The following is a 15,055-nucleotide window of genomic DNA, read 5'->3' as shown; positions in this document are numbered from 1 at the left end:
TCTAAGTTATTTTTGTCTTCTAATAAAAAATATATCAATGATACTAGGGGGTTGTACATTTAGTTTTAAGCGGATTATAATTCATTATAGAATTCAGTTTGTTGAACCATTAAAATTTCATTTATTTTCGGTAAGATTATGGTTGTTGAAGTTAGTCGATGACATTATGACTAAAAAATTGTATAAAGCTTAAAAAAATATAATTTCGAACGGTTATTGAAGTAAGTTGGTGAAATTTTGTTAAATTGTTATTGAAGTGGCTAAACAAATTTAATAAATATTAAAAAAAAAACATTTTTTGTGTATAAGTTTAAATAGGTGTTCTAATGTCATTAAACCCACAAAAATGGTTAACTAACTTATCCTAACTCCCTGTCCAACTTATCGGTACACCTAATAAGGACCCCTAAAACCCATTGCAAATAGTGCTTGTGTTATTGTTTATATCCATGCTAAATACTGTTATTGTAAATGTTTGTTATTAAAAATTCCCGACTATATGTAAATATTCATCACATTTACAATGTTCTAAATATTAGTTTTGCCCAGTCACAGCTGCTGTTGTTGTGCCCGGCGTTTAATTGGCCTTTTGAATCGCGATAAACAAAAATATGTTTTTCGCGCTAGCCTTGCCATTGCATCATAGCAGTCCCCGATTTATCAGAGTCAGGTTAGCCAGTTAGTCACTTAGTCGGTGGGTAAGTCAGCCGATCGCGCGATTGGCCTCTCCATCGGTCGGTGGAGCGAGCCTCCTGCTCACCTTGGCCGGAGCAGGTTTTCTTTTCTCGAACTTCTTTCTTCGGACCGTTTTCACGCCCCCCGACCTGGTAGCCAACTTGAAGACAGTCTCTTAAGCGGTACCGCTAGCGGCCTCCCTCTGATAACGAGCCATCATCACGGAATTCCCTACGTATCTGACCTATATACAGGGTTTGGTAATTGTGGTCAGGTTTTTGAAACCAGAACATCCTCAGTGAACCACCTAAACAGTTTTACAAACATGTAATTAATGATGTATTAAAACATTCTTTATATTTTTTAATATTTAGTTTTTTTTATTTACTATATATTTTCTTGTAAAACATTTGTTATATTTTGTAATATATATTTTTCTTTTAATTATTTTATATCTCAAACATTTTTTAATATTTATTTTTCTTTGAATTAATAATATAATAATAAAGTATTACCAGAAAACAACTATAGAATGACGGTCTGAAATGGGTTACATAGGTTTTTCTAACATAAACCTTTCCACTAGCTGATCTAGAAATCAAATATTTCTTATATATCGTTCCCACCCCAAATAAGTGATAATCACCGCGATACTACACACAAAACCGCATTTCTTCCGCTCAATGAGCGCAACACACTTTCCGCATTGAGGACTGCGCTCGCTTTGAATATGTACATATAATTTTATTCTTCATCTTATGTTCGTCTTGATATGGTACCATTGAAACATATAATAAACATAGATTTTATATCCAGAAGTTGTTAAATGGGGCAAAAAAAAAAAGCTTAAGGTCAAATCAATAATTGAAGACTTCCCAATTGTATCCGAAATTGAGGTGCGATAATCAGGTGGACTGGATGCTGATCTGGATAAGGAGCGAGTAGGTAATACTGCGACGGCGGCGGCTACTTGCGCTTGAACATGTTGCTGAGACGACGCTTGGGCGGCGAGTTCTGTAAATGGACAAGAGATGAGTACACACAACGATGAGCATGGCCCTTGGCTAAGCGAAAGTTGTGCGATTTGCACTGCTTTGGTTTCTGTTTCTGTTGCTGCTTTTGGTTTGTGCTTCTAGCGCTCCTAGTGGCGACCGGCAAAGGAAATGGTGAGGAGGACCAGGCCCATGGCGGCCAGCACGGCGGTGAGCACCAGCACCGTCCCGTTCTCCAGCTGCAGGCAGCACAGCGCCACGATGGCCAGCAGGGCCAGGCCCACGACCACCCGCTCGCCCAGGCTCAGGCGGCAAAGGATGCGCCTGCACTGGGCTGGCAGCGAGCGGTTGTGCATGGACCTGGCCAGCTGGGAGCCCAACGGCTGCACGTAGGTGATGTTGATCTGCGGCAGCGGCTGCATGTGCACACTGCCCATCGAGTAAACCGTGCAGGTGGAGCGGCGAGACGAGGTGCTGGTCATGTTGGTGGCGCAGCTGGCGTCGGTGATGTTGCTGCACGAGCTAACCAATTGCGGTAGCTTCAGTTCCGCCGGCATCGATTGAACGGGCAGCTCATAGTTGAGCGGCTGCAGCTGGAAGGGCGCCGTGGACTCCGTCTCCTGGCACAGTTGCTCGAATTGCCAGACCTCCTGGGTCTCGTCCAAGGCACTGTGGTCATGCTCCATGGCCCAGGTGGCCAGGTTTTCGGACTCGAACTGCTGCTGCAGCTGCCAGGTCTCGCTGTGCTGCTCCACGCTGAATGTGGTGGACACGACGGGACTCCTGGGCCTCTTGCCGCTCAGTATCACCGTCTGGCCCATCAGGAGCTGCTGCTGCTGCTGCAGCTGCGGCTCCTCATTGCGATTGTGCAGGCTGTAGTTGTTGTTCTCGGCGGAATCGGGCGACTTGGCGGATAGGGAGATCTGGTCCAGGTGGCGGGCCTGGTCGAAGCGGCCCATCCGCTCCTGGCGAAGCTTTCGACGCAGCAGCACCCGCTTTCCGGACACCGCCTGGTTGGACACCTTCATCGCCGCCGCCGGCCGGCTCTTGGCGAAGATGTTGCCGTGTATGCAGAGGGACACGCGGCCCTTTCGCTGCTTCATTTGGCCAGTCAGGCGCCGGGTGTTGCCCTTGGTCAGGGCCAACAGCGCTGCTGTGGACAAGTGCGGAGTGCCCTCCTGCTCAGTCTGATCCTCCACGTGCTCCTCCAGGTGCTCCGCCTCCATTTCCATCTCCTTCTCCGCCGCCCCCTCCACTTCGACATCCGCCGATGATGTATCCGCATCGCTGGCGCGGATCAGACGCTGCTGATCGTAGTAGGAGCGGCTCTTGCGGGGCGTTGATGTGCAGAACAAACCCACCGCCTGCCGTAGCCTACGGCGCTGTATTCCGGTCAGAAGATTCGGCCGCTTGCGATGCGGCAGCTGAGGGAGAGGCCAGGTCAGTTGCCGGCGGCAGTGGAGCCACACAAAGGACGAGGGCGACGACAACACGACAAGCACGAGGACGACACGTGGACAAATGGACTAAGTACTGGGGCAGTTCGAATGCCCTACGATACTAAACTAGAGCTTTGGACTATCCTAGCTACAGCCAAAGTAGAAGACGATTCTCTAGGACACTGAACATTAGCAAGGGGCTCTGTACATTCTATTCAAAAAACTGTTTACATACCTTTTTCGTCTTTTCATTCCTACGTTTTAAAACGTCTTAGAATTTATTCAAAGGAGAGGTAGGGAAGTTTTTTGTACTGCTGTATACATTTTCGAAAATAGTATTTAATAATAAACATTTCACTACAAACATTTTTTTAGATACGTTATACGAAGAAGTAGGGGAGTTTCCTTAAAAATCCAAATAAGCTTTTTAATATGTAACACTTTAACATTTTTTAAAACGAAGAAGTCGGAAAGTTTTTAAAGAAATATGGATTAGAGAGTTTCCTAAATAGTATTGTTTCCCAAAAAGATTCCTTCTTTATGAATATCCTAAAGTAGTTCATATGCGAGATAGCACAGGCATATATTAATTATACATACGTCGCAATTTATGTGAAATCGATTTCTAAAATATTATTTCCAGCAATCATAAATTAATAGGATTTTATGAAATCTTTTTCCAACCATTTAAAGTGTTTGGAAATTATATTAAAAAAAAACGATTTTACATAAAATCAACGTGGGTAATTATAATAAAATCCAAGGCCTTATGAAGCCTTACGCTTCTTTGAAATTGTTTCTTGACATTCCCACAAAATTTCCAATTAAGATAAAACTAATTAACATTTGCTTTTTAGCCATATATCAATACGAATATTCCCATTATTTTAGAACCCAAAGAGAGCCTAAGAGTCCCCGAAAGTTCAGTGTCACACGAGCACTACAGCCACAACACAACCAAAACATTGAAAAGCACAAATCTACTGCACACTAGCCACCGGACTCCGTGGTCCGCACTCACCTCATCCCGGGGCAGACCGCTGCTGCCAACGCTGAAACGCTGCGTGAGGAACTTGAAGCGCGCCGGCGTCTTGGAGGTGTTGTTGTGGTGGTCGCCGCCGAACTCCCGCAGGATCTCACGCGGCGGCTCCGAGCTGCCGAAGGACAGCCGCCCGCCGTTCTTGCTCGGCGTGGGCGGTCCCGGCCGCTTGTAGTGGGTGCCCATGGACTTCTTGCGCGTGCCAGTGCTCGAGGAGCTCAGCAGGGCACTCATGCTGTCGTCCAGACTGTGGGGTCCGTCCTGCAAAGGGAGACAAAACAAATAACCATTAGGATTGATGTATACGGCATGGGGAGCGTTGGACAGCGACTGTGTTAGCTTGACACACATATATTAAACAGGACATGTATTGGCGACAGGACAAGAACGGAATTGTTTCCAAGACAGAACGGAACGGCACGGACACTTCACTGGGACAAAAGCTCACTCGGTGTCTTGGTAGGGGTTGGGTCAAATGGTTCTACTGCCGGCGCATCATGCGGGCAAACTTTGCTTTCATGGCTGCGTGCTGGGCCCGCAAGGGTGTGCCGCTCGAGCCTTGTCTGGTGGTCCTAATGCTGCTACTGCTGCTGCTGTTGCTGCTGCTACTATTGCCGGTGTGTCTGCCGCCGGAGGTCGGGGTACTGCTAACGCTTACTTTAAGGTCTTCGTCCTGGCTGCCCAGATCGTACTGGGCGGCATAGGTGCTCTTCAGGTGTGGCGGCTGCAGCGAGTTCCTGTAGATCAGCTCCTCAGCCCTGCGAGATGAACAGAAAACCCATTAATATCCGGGCCACAAATGAAGTAACATTGCTTACGTCATGTCCGTGGGCACGCGTCCCAGTTTGAGGTCCGTCAGGTAGGTGTTGTTGAACACCTCGCCCTCCTCATCCTCCATGGCCAGGTTGGAGGACGGTGCATTGGGCCGCTTGAAGGGTTGCCAGTCCTCGTTGGCCGCCGTCGCCGAGCTGGAGGAAACGGTTATCGTGGCCGTGGTAGGCTTCGCCTCGCACACTGGCTGCAGCTGCAGGTGGCGCAGCTTGGTGCTGATGATGGCATGCTGCTTCTGCTGCTCTAGGATCTTCTCGTTCAGCCGGACAATCTGGTTGGACAGCTTGCGCGTGTGCTCCTCGTACTTGGCATTCTAAAAAGGAAAACGGAATAAGTATTAGAGCTCCAGAGTATTACAGACTTCAGATCACACTTACCTGTGCTGTGAGGGCCTCCATCTCGGCCGCACTCTTGGCCGCGTCCCGCTCCTGCTTCTCCTTCATGCGGGTCACCTCCGCCGTGTACAAGGAGCGCTACAGATGGTGTGTCAAATGTCCGGGTGCGTGTGGCGTGTGGGTGAACGTGGACAAGTTAGGGCAGTGTATATTTTGGGTTTGGGTTTGGGGGGATAGCAACCAAGTGAGACAGCAGTGAAGACGGCGCGGGTAACGAACAAACAGAACAAAAAACATTTTGGGCAATGCCGAGGCAATTTATCAGATATGTATTCAAAGTAGGTACATAAATATAAAACAACATGTAAATAGCTAATAACAACATCTACTTTTGTCGTCCTAGAACTCTTTTGGGTTGGTAAAAACAATATCGAGCTTGGAATCGTTCATACGCAGAGTCAATACAAGTGCTGCTAAGAACAGGGCATTCATGCCGATCAGGAGGAACAGGGAGCTTGTGCATCGCCAATCGTTACGCTGTGGAATCGCGACCTCGTTACCCCTGCCCTCCTCAGCCGGCGCGTCGTCATTGTTCCTGCCCTCCGCGACCGGTTTGTCGAGAATGTTCCTGACCAATATCTGTTCTGCCATTGGTACTGCTCGATCTTCAGCTTGTGCCCCATCTGTCGCATCTGTGCCGCGCGCGATCCTCGTGAGGCGCCCAACAGCCCTCGGATGGACCGACAAATTTGTCTGGGTCTTTTGGTTGGCCAGGGGTTTTGGGGGTTGGGATTTGGGATTTGGGTTCCGGGATGGGGATCGGGATTCGGAATGGAGGATGATTGATTGGTGATTTTATTATCATTGAAGGAGTGAATGGAGAGAGGAAGGAAAGATAAATACTTTTAATTCCATGATGTGACATTTCGGTTAAATAAGTCTACAGCGCAGCAATCTATATGATATTAATCTTAATCAGGAGAATACCCCGTCCTAAGTTCGTTAAATGTATTATATTCTTTGGCTAATGCATATGAAGCTTGGTATGAGGGTTCCCTAAGCTCGCCAAGCCCTACAACTGCTATGTAGTCGGTCCCCAGCTTTTTCAGCTCTAAGTAACTACATTGTCATAAAAACGGACGACAAGGACATGACTAGATCGAATATTTATAGGATAGGTATACCTGATAACTGTCTCGATAAATTTTAACCCAATCTTCGGTGCATTAAGAGGACCTGTAAGAGCACATACACATGGATACCACCACCACCCCCTAATTTAGGACAAGTTATTACAGCAAATACAACAAACAACATAAAAACATGCACAAGCAACAAAAAACAAAAAAAAAATCCAACGGCAGGGCTTAAATGGCTTGGTTTCTGGGCTGGATTCACTTCTTTGGATAAGAAAATGTCCATGCCCGCATTCGGTTTTGGGTCATAAAGCGACTTACCATCTTGGTCTTCATCTTGTCCAGCTTGCCCTCCATCTCGAGACGCTGGTCCTTGATCTTCTGCTCGCAGCGCTGGATCTCATCCTTGGCATCGCGGTACTTGGCCTGCAGGATCTGGCAGTCCAGCGCAAGCTTGCTGTTTCGCGCCGCCTCCTGGCGCAGCTGGCCCATATTGTCGTCCATTGCGGGGGCATCCGCCTTGCTGTAGGTGGCACCGAGGTCTTTGGGACTCGGCGATCGGTTCTCGTTGGCGGTTCTCAGCTCGGCCAGGTCTTCGTGGCATTGGGCCAGCTTCTGATCCAAGGCGTCGAGGCGCTCCTTGTAGAAACGAATGCGCTCCGCCGACTCGGCACGAATGGTCTCAATCTCGCGCGTCTTCTCCTCCAGCTCGAACTGGCAGGCTTCGTGGACGAGTCGTGTGCCGTCCAGCTCCTGGACAAGACCGGTGAGCCGTTCGTTGACGGCTGCCAACTGCTCCTCGGCCTTCTGGCGTTTAGCCATCTCGCTATCCAAACGTTGCTGCAGCTCGACCACATCCTTTTGCTGCTTCTCGCTTCGCTCAGCGATTTCAGATTGCAGGCTTTGGCGCAATTCAGCCATCTGTTCATCCTTCTTTGCCAGCTGTTGGTTTAGTTTTTCCACCTCCGAAACGTGGCAACTGATCTCGAGCTCCAGGCGGTCGTGCAAGAGCTTGGACCGCAAGAGCTTGTCCTTTAGTTCGCCGGCATATTCATCCTTGGCCTTGCAAATTGACTCCAGCTCGGTGATCCGCTTGTTGGTAGAGGCACGCTCCACCTCCGCCAATGTGTGGCGCTCCTCCAGCGTTTCGATTTGGTCCTCCAGGGTGGCCAGGCTGACCTGGTACTCGCGCTCGGCCTTCACCAAGCGCTCCTTAACCAGGTCGATCTCTCGCAGTGTGGAATACCTTTCGAGTTTCAATCTTTCCTCTTCCATCTTGTGATTCTTCAGCTCTGCGGTGGCCTTCTCCGAATGGCTTTCTGCGTCCCTAACCCTAATCCACATGTTTACCACCTCCTCCTTAGCACCGTCGTACCACGATTGCAGTTCCGCCGTTCGACTTGCATAGCTTTCGAGTTGGCCATTGGCTGTGCTCAGCAGCTCCTGCTGTTTGGCCAGCTCAGCATTGAGCTGATGACTTAGGTTCTCCTGGTCGTGGAGCTTATTCCGCAGGATGAGCAGCTCCTCCTTGGAGCTTACATTTACTTGCGAGATTCGACTGGCATTGCTCTCAAGTTGGCACTTGGTGGCTTCCAGCTCTTCCTCTTTCTCGGCCAGCTTCTTCTTGAGCAGATCCCTGACCTTCTCCTCGTTATGGAGCTGAGTCTGCAGGCTGAGGAGATCCTCCTTGGAGCTGTCGCTCAATTTTTTTAGCTTCTCCTTAAGCTGATTGTTCAGCTCATCCGTAAGCTTCTGTTCGTCCTGAAGTTTGCTTTGCAGACTGAACACTTGCTGCCTGGTGCTCTCATACAATTTACGCAGTTCCGCCGTACTGTTTGCATTGCTTGCGAGTTCGGCCTTGACCGTGCTCAGCTCCTCCTTGAGCTGATCCGTGAGCTTCTGCTCTTGCTGAAGTTTGGTTTGAAGGGCCAGCAGTTCCTCCTTGGAGCTCTCGGCGCTCTTGAGCTGCTCCTTGGCCTTGGCCAGATCTTTTTGTTGCTTGTCTAGCAACACTTTCATCTGATCCATAAGATCCGCTTCGCTCTGGAGCTGGTTACGCACACTGATCAGCTCCCCCTTGGAGTTGTCGTACAGTGCTCTTAGTTCAGCCGTAATGCTTGCATCGCTGGCCAGTTGGGCCTTGGCCGAGCGCAGCTCCTCCTTCAGATGATTTGTAAGCTTCTCTTCGTCCTTAAGCTTAGTTTGTAGACCGCGCAAATGCTCCTCGGCGATCTCCATTTCTTCGACGTCCTTGGTCTTGCCCAGCTCCTTCCGTTGCTTCTCTAGCTTCTGCCTGAGCTGCTTCGTGAGCTTCTCTTCCTCCTGGAGCTTATTACGCAAACCGACAAGCTCCTTGCTGGTTTCTCTCTTATCTAGCATTGCCCTGAGCTGCTTGGTAAGCTTCTCTTCCTCCTGGAGCTTGTTACGCAAGCTGACAAGCTCCTTGTTGAATCCTTTCTTCTCTATCTGCGCCTTGAGCTGATGCGTAAGCTTTTCTTCCTCCTGGAGCTTATTACGCAAACTGAGAAGCTCCTCGCTGGATTCTCGATTCTCTAGCTGTGCCCTGAGCTCATTGATAAGCTTCTCTTCTTCCTGGAGCTTGTTGCGCAAACTGAGGAGCTCCTCGCTGGATTCTCGATTCTCCAGCTGTACCCTGAGCTCATTTATAAGCTTTTCTTTCTCCTGGAGCTTAGTACGCAAACTGAGAAGCTCATCGTTGGTTTCTAACTTCTCTACCTTTGTCCTGAGCTCATTCGTAAGCTTCTGCTCTTCCTGAAGCTGATTGCGCAAAGTATGAAGCTCCTCGCTGGATTCTCGATTCTCTAGCTGTACCCTGAGCTCATTTATAAGCTTTTCTTCCTCCTGGAGTTTAGTACGCAAGCTGAGAAGCTCATCGTTGGATTCTAACTTCTTCACCTTTGTCCTGAGCTCATTTGTAAGCTTCTGCTCTTCCTGAAGCTGATTGCGCAAAGTAAGAAGCTCCTCGCTGGACTCTAGCTTCTCTACCTTTGCCCTGAGTTCATTGGTAAGCTTCTCCTTCTCCAGGAGCTTATTACGCAAACTGAGGAGCTCCTCGCTGGGTCCCGACTCTATCATTAGCTGCTTGTGGGTCTCCATAGTTTGGCGCAAGCTCTGCTCCTTAAGGCGAGAGTCCTGCAGATCGGAGCTAGCATCTCTTAACAGTTGCTTGTGCGTCTCTATGGTCTGGCGCAGCTCTTTGTCCTGCAGGCGCATCTCGTTCTCCTGATAGCGAGCCTCCTCCAGCTCCGCTTTTATTTTCTTAACTTCGACTTCGTGCTCTTTGACCAACTCCGAGGACTGGGACTCCTTCTCCGCCAGTTGCTTCTCGAGATCTTGGCAGCGCTTTTGACACTCTGCCTCCAAAGCCTTTAACTTTGCCAGCTCTTCATCCTTTTCCGCCAACTGTTTCTCGAGCTCCTTGCAACGCTTTTCGTGCTCATCCTTGGTGTTCTTCAACAGCTGCTTGTGCTCCTCCACTAATTTTGATAAATTCTCGGTTTGCTTAAGGTTCACCTGCAAGTCCTGACTTATATCCGCTACTTTCTCAACTTCCTTGGACTGCTGATCACAGCTGGCTTTCAGTTCTTCAATTTGTTTCTCATACGTTTCCTTCAACGTGGCCATCTTTTCCTGCATGGACTTCAGTTCAGCTCTCTGTTCATCCTGCTTCTTTCGGCAATCATGCAAATCGCTGGCCTTTCGCCTGTCCGAAGCCTCCAACTGGACGAATTTGGTCACGCGACGTTCCACCTCGCCGTGGGACTTCATGAGATTCTGACTCAACTCCAGATTCATGTCGTGTAGCTTAATGTTGTCCTTGGTCAGCTTGTCGTTCACCTGCTCCAAGTTGTTGATGGTTTCGTTGAGCTGCTTCAGCATGGGGAGCTGACCGCTAGTCGTCTGATTCTGCAGCTGGTGCACCTGCTCCTCCAATTCCTTCTTGGCCTTGCTAAGCGTATCCATTAGCCTTGAGGCCTCCACGTACCGGTTCTCCAGAGTCTGACGACTGACATCCATTTGGTCATAGATGTCCACAAAGTGGGTCATCCAAGACTGGAACTGCGAGGGGTCGTTGGGATCAGTGCAGCCAGCATAATTGGAGATTGAACCCAATTTCAAAAGACGAGGTTCGATGCTGGCAATGGAATTGATGGCTGTTGCACTTAGGCTTTGAATCTTCACCTGAGCCTTCGCCAGCTTGTCTTGCGTTTTCTTCAGAGCCTTTTCTAGCAGGCCAACCTTTCTGTTATGGCTGGCGATCTCGTCACTCTGCTTATCAAGCTGGATATGCTGTTTTTTCATCTCCTCATTCAGCTTGGCTGAAGTGACCTCCAACTTTCGGCTCAGTCTTTCCCCCTCTTCGAGCGCCTGGGTGACGAGCTCTGCATTGCGTTGCTCAAGATCTGCCACCTGATCATTCAATCCACTCACCTCCGCCTCTGTCTCATGCAATGTTCTCACTTGCTGCTCGACCAACGATTCAATATCACGGAATTGCTTGCCAATGGAGGATGCCAGGGAGGCCACAGAGTTATCAGCCCTCAAGAGGCTAGTGATGCGGCCCAGAAAAGCGTCTGAATCATCCTTTAACTTGCTGTACTGCTGGCTCAGCGACTCGTTTTGGGTACTTAGCTCATCCCGTTGGCTGGTGAGGCGCTGCTCCTCATCCGCCCTTGCCTTTATATACGTATTTAGCGATTCCATGGTCACCCTGAGGGATTCGCGTTCAGACTGCAGATGGAGCACGCTTTGACACGCGGTGTCCCAGTCCGAAGCATCCAGTTGGCGGATCAACCGATCCATGGCATCGATCCTAGCCTCAAGCTGGCCCCGGCAATGGTTATACTTGTCACGCAAGTACGTATGGCAGCGCAGCTCCTTCTCCGAACGGCTCGCCTCCCTGCTTCGCTCCCCATCAAGCAGGCTGATCCTATTTCCGAGTGCCTTGTTCCGCTCGCGCAGGTCCGAGATTTGAGCACCCAAGCCGTCTATCTGGCGCTCTTTCTCGCCCAGATGCTCCTTCACCTCGGCCAGATGTGCGTCCCCCTTGGCCACCATCTCATTGAGCTCATCCTGGAGTTTTAACAACCTCTTATTCTCCAAGTGGAACACGTTAATGTCGTGATCGTGATTCTCCTGCAATTTTTGAATCTGTCTGGCATGACTATGTCTCGCTTCGGCAGCTTTCTGCTCAAGCTCATCAATCCTGATCCTGGCCTCGTCCAACTGTACTCTCTGTTCTTCCAGAGATTTAAGTGACCGCTGGAGCTTTGAGGTAAGACCCTCGATATCCTCGCTCTGACTGTCGCACTGCTTCTGCAGACGCATGCTCTTGGCCACCTCCGCCGCAAATGTCAACTCGATCATCGTGATGCTGGACAGCAGGGATGGGGACCCATCGTCAGCCAGAGGGTCCGGCTCGATGCTGTGCTTCTGGACGAAGCAGGCCACACTCTGGCTTACCTCCTGCAAGTACGCGTTCTGCTTCTGCATCTCTGCCCTCAGTTCGGTGTTCTCGTGCTCCTTCTCGCGCAGCTGCTTGTCGATCACAGAGCTGGCCAGATTCTCGGGCGTGGTGTTCGGGGACAGGGAACAGTTGAGCAAGTCCGAGGACGCATTAAGAACCTCGCGTCGGTTGTGCAACTCCTCGCGCGCCTCCTGTAGACAACGATCCAGCTCCTGCTTGTCGCGCTCCAAGCAGGTGATCGTTTCTTCTCTAGAAGTCACGACCAGGCTGGACTCCTCCAGGCGCTGCTCCAGCTCCCGGATTCTGTCAACGCACGCGAGCAGTTTGTCCCCGGATGTTTTAAGCTATTGAAGAAAGATAAATTGAATAAGTATATTTTAGGTAGGTATAATGTAGATAGTAATATAAAATAGCCTTAGGTTTGCTTTGCATATTTTGGTAATATATGAATTTAAGCATTATATATTAATTCAACAAATATAATAGGATCTCAACACCGCAAGAAGTGTACAGTTCCCACCCAAAGGTCATTACTTGTTCGCTAATATTCACACAAAATTCGGCGGATTTAGCTCTTTTGTGAAGTGCCTCAATAAAATCCGACAGGTAGCTCACCTTCTCGACCAGCTCGGATTTTTCCGCGCACAAATCCTGCAGCTTATCGTTGGTCTCGGCTATAATGGCCTCCTTTTGGCTGATTTCCTTCATCAGACTCCGCTTCAGCTGAAATGAGGCAAAGTTTTATTATTAATGGTTTATGACCCGCGCTACCTGTGACCATCTGGCGGTCCACTACCTACATGATCAAAATCATTGTGCACGTAGTCGGCCGTGGCATCGTCGTCCTGCCCATTCTGGACGGCGTTCTTGAGCTTGGCCAGTTGCTTTTTGGCCATCTTGTTCTCTGTAATGGGCGAAATATTGATAAAATATGCTATCAGAGGCTTCCTACCATTCCCACCTTTGTTCAGCGTTTTGATGAGGTTCTCCTTCTCCGCTTGCTGCTCCTCGAGCACGGTCTTCTCGTAGGACACCATCTCCAGCTGGGCGCGCACACCGCGCAGCTCCCGGGTGCGCTGCTCCAGCAGCTCGGTCTTGGGTGTGGACGGAGCCAGCAAGTCGTTGGCAGACATCTGGAGGCGCAGGCGATCACGGTGGCGGATCTGTGGCGTGCTGCTCGGCAGCTGAGGCGATGCGGACGGGGACGAGGGGGTGCCCGGTGTGATATCAACGTTCAGTTCGGGACTCATGGCGCTGCAGCTGGGCCGACTGGGGCTGATCTGGACGCCCTGGCGGTAAACCACAGACACATTGCTCATGGCCTGGCGGAGATATTGCCGCGTCAGCTGCTGCTCCATCGTCTGGCCGAAGAAGTTGGCGATGCAGGTCTGCACCAGCTCCGGCAGCTTCTTGCAGATGCTGTGGATGAACACGCTGGGCTGCTTCACGCACGCGTAGTGCAGGAGCAGTGTGTAGACGTACACGTAGTCCGCGGTCACAAGGTGTCCATGGCCGTCTATGTGGGCACTGAACTCTGGATAGTGGTCTGGGTGGAAATGAAAAGGGGTGTCATTAGTGGGCTGGCTTTAATCGCAAAATGGGTTGTCCTAGGAAAATCCCCAAAAATTTGCAAGGTGCCAGAAAAGCTAGCTTAAAAAGGGGTTCGAAGTCTTCGTACCCTTTTAGCTATTATAATGATCTGAGGTTTCACTAAAATGGTAGTTATTTTTAAACCTTGAATAATACTATTTCAACTAGTTTTATCGACTAAAAAATGAAATGTTTATACGAAGAAGGAAAATCCTTTGAAAATCCCAAAACCTTTCTAAAGTCAAGGATCAAATTAAAAAAAGAGACGTTAATATACATTTCTAAAATGTGTCTACATGCCCTTGTATTTATAATATTTATGTATATATTTCAAAAAAAATATATCAAAAAATAAACCTTTATCCTTGAAAAATAATTTTAACTAGTTATACATATTATATAAAATTGGTATTTTTCTAATAATAATATTATACTAATATAATGTTAACTTGAGTAATATCTATGATAAAAACATTTTCAAGGCACAAAAGGAACCTCTTTAAAAAGGAGGACAACTCTAAATTTTTCCACATGAAAATTCCTATATCCAAGGTGTCTTTGAATGCTGACATGAAAAATTCCCCGACAAAGGATGGCAACCCTGTTTTCAGGAGACACATGCAAACTATTCCAGGCTGACAAAGCCAATCTGAAGACCCCGGAACCCGAATCACTCACCTCTGAGGAAGTTCTGCAGGTGGGAGCGGTGCTCCTCGGGCTGGGCGGGCAGCGCGTCCTCCTCCTCCGGCGGCGCCACCTGGGCCTTGTGCACGTAGACCGCGAAGAAGGCGTCGATGTCCGACTGCTCCAGCGTGATGAAGTTGTGCTCGGTGAAGTGGCACTCTATGACCTGTGTGGGTGGAACGGCGTCAGTGGCTGGCACCGGCGGAGAGACCCGGGGCTCCCGGGAGCGCCTCTACTCACCCACTGGATCAGGACCTTACGCCAGCTGCGCAGGTCCATGGTGCGGGCCTCCCTGGGTCACTGGGCTCCTACGAACAACGGCACTTTTCCCCGAAAACCGAACCGAAAACAAACCGAAAAACGGCGCTGGCGCAACGGCACTTTAGCAAAAAAAAAAATATATATACACGACCGACAGAAAAGAGTGTGGAAAATTTTCACTTAATGTTTGTATTTGCCGAGTAGCAGCAAACACTATCCCGAGAAACCTGTGCTCCTACTGACTGGGCTGCTGGGGCGACTGGCACGGGCGATTTGACACTTCCATTCGACGGGCACAAGGACTACTAGACGCAGCACAAAAAACCGGACAAATAACAAATTCCCTTCGGCGCGTCGTTTATATTCAAAAGCGCGTCATGTCGTAAAATTCAAAGTGTCGATTTATCGAATATCGGTGGAAACATCGCTTACATTTTCGGTATTTTTGCGATCAAACGTAAGGAAACGTAAGCAAACGTAGGCGACCGTAAGCAAACGTAAGTGTCGATAACAAAGCGATATGCAAGATTTCAAGCGGGATTAGAGGAGAGAAATATCGATGTTTTCCTGGCCAAATTAGCGATT

At 49.1% G+C, this 15,055-nt stretch overlaps 1 protein-coding gene across 5 annotated transcripts; it reads right to left on the bottom strand.

Moving 5' to 3' along the window:
- Positions 1-1,398: 1,398 nt before the first annotated feature.
- On the bottom strand, positions 1,399-14,848 carry LOC108023908 (early endosome antigen 1). Of its 5 annotated transcripts, none has more exons than XM_050885624.1 (11): positions 14,450-14,848; positions 14,204-14,375; positions 12,897-13,481; positions 12,736-12,839; positions 12,551-12,658; positions 6,769-12,279; positions 5,354-5,449; positions 4,964-5,289; positions 4,804-4,903; positions 4,128-4,406; positions 1,399-3,091 (listed from the first exon to the last, which is right to left on the bottom strand). In XM_050885624.1, the coding sequence occupies exons 1-11, from the start codon at positions 14,486-14,488 to the stop codon at positions 1,817-1,819; spliced, it is 8,595 nt and encodes a 2,864-aa protein (XP_050741581.1). In that variant the 5' UTR covers positions 14,489-14,848; the 3' UTR covers positions 1,399-1,816. The 5 variants fall into 5 exon arrangements, with proteins under 5 accessions (XP_050741581.1, XP_050741614.1, XP_050741597.1 ...); XM_050885657.1 differs by having other exon boundaries at positions 1,399-1,689; positions 14,450-14,845; XM_050885675.1 differs by lacking the exon at positions 1,399-3,091 and having other exon boundaries at positions 4,310-4,406; positions 4,594-4,903; positions 14,450-14,845.
- Between the last annotated feature and the right edge of the window lie 207 nt (positions 14,849-15,055).

This window comes from Drosophila biarmipes, chromosome X (assembly GCF_025231255.1).
Source record: "Drosophila biarmipes strain raj3 chromosome X, RU_DBia_V1.1, whole genome shotgun sequence".
Classification (NCBI taxonomy): domain Eukaryota; kingdom Metazoa; phylum Arthropoda; class Insecta; order Diptera; family Drosophilidae; genus Drosophila; species Drosophila biarmipes.
This window is presented reverse-complemented; position numbering and strand designations above follow the sequence as displayed.

Bases quoted from the DNA above. Each gene is read 5' to 3' on its own strand.
- LOC108023908 (XM_050885624.1), bottom strand. From the start codon at position 14,488: ATGGACCTGCGCAGCTGGCGTAAGGTCCTGATCCAGTGG. The intron at 12,840-12,896 runs GTGGGAATGGTA...CGCCCATTACAG, and splicing joins CATCAAAACGCTGAACAAAG to AGAACAAGATGGCCAAAAAG. The intron at 5,450-6,768 runs GTAAGTCGCTTT...CACCATCTGTAG, and splicing joins ACAAGATGAAGACCAAGATG to CGCTCCTTGTACACGGCGGA.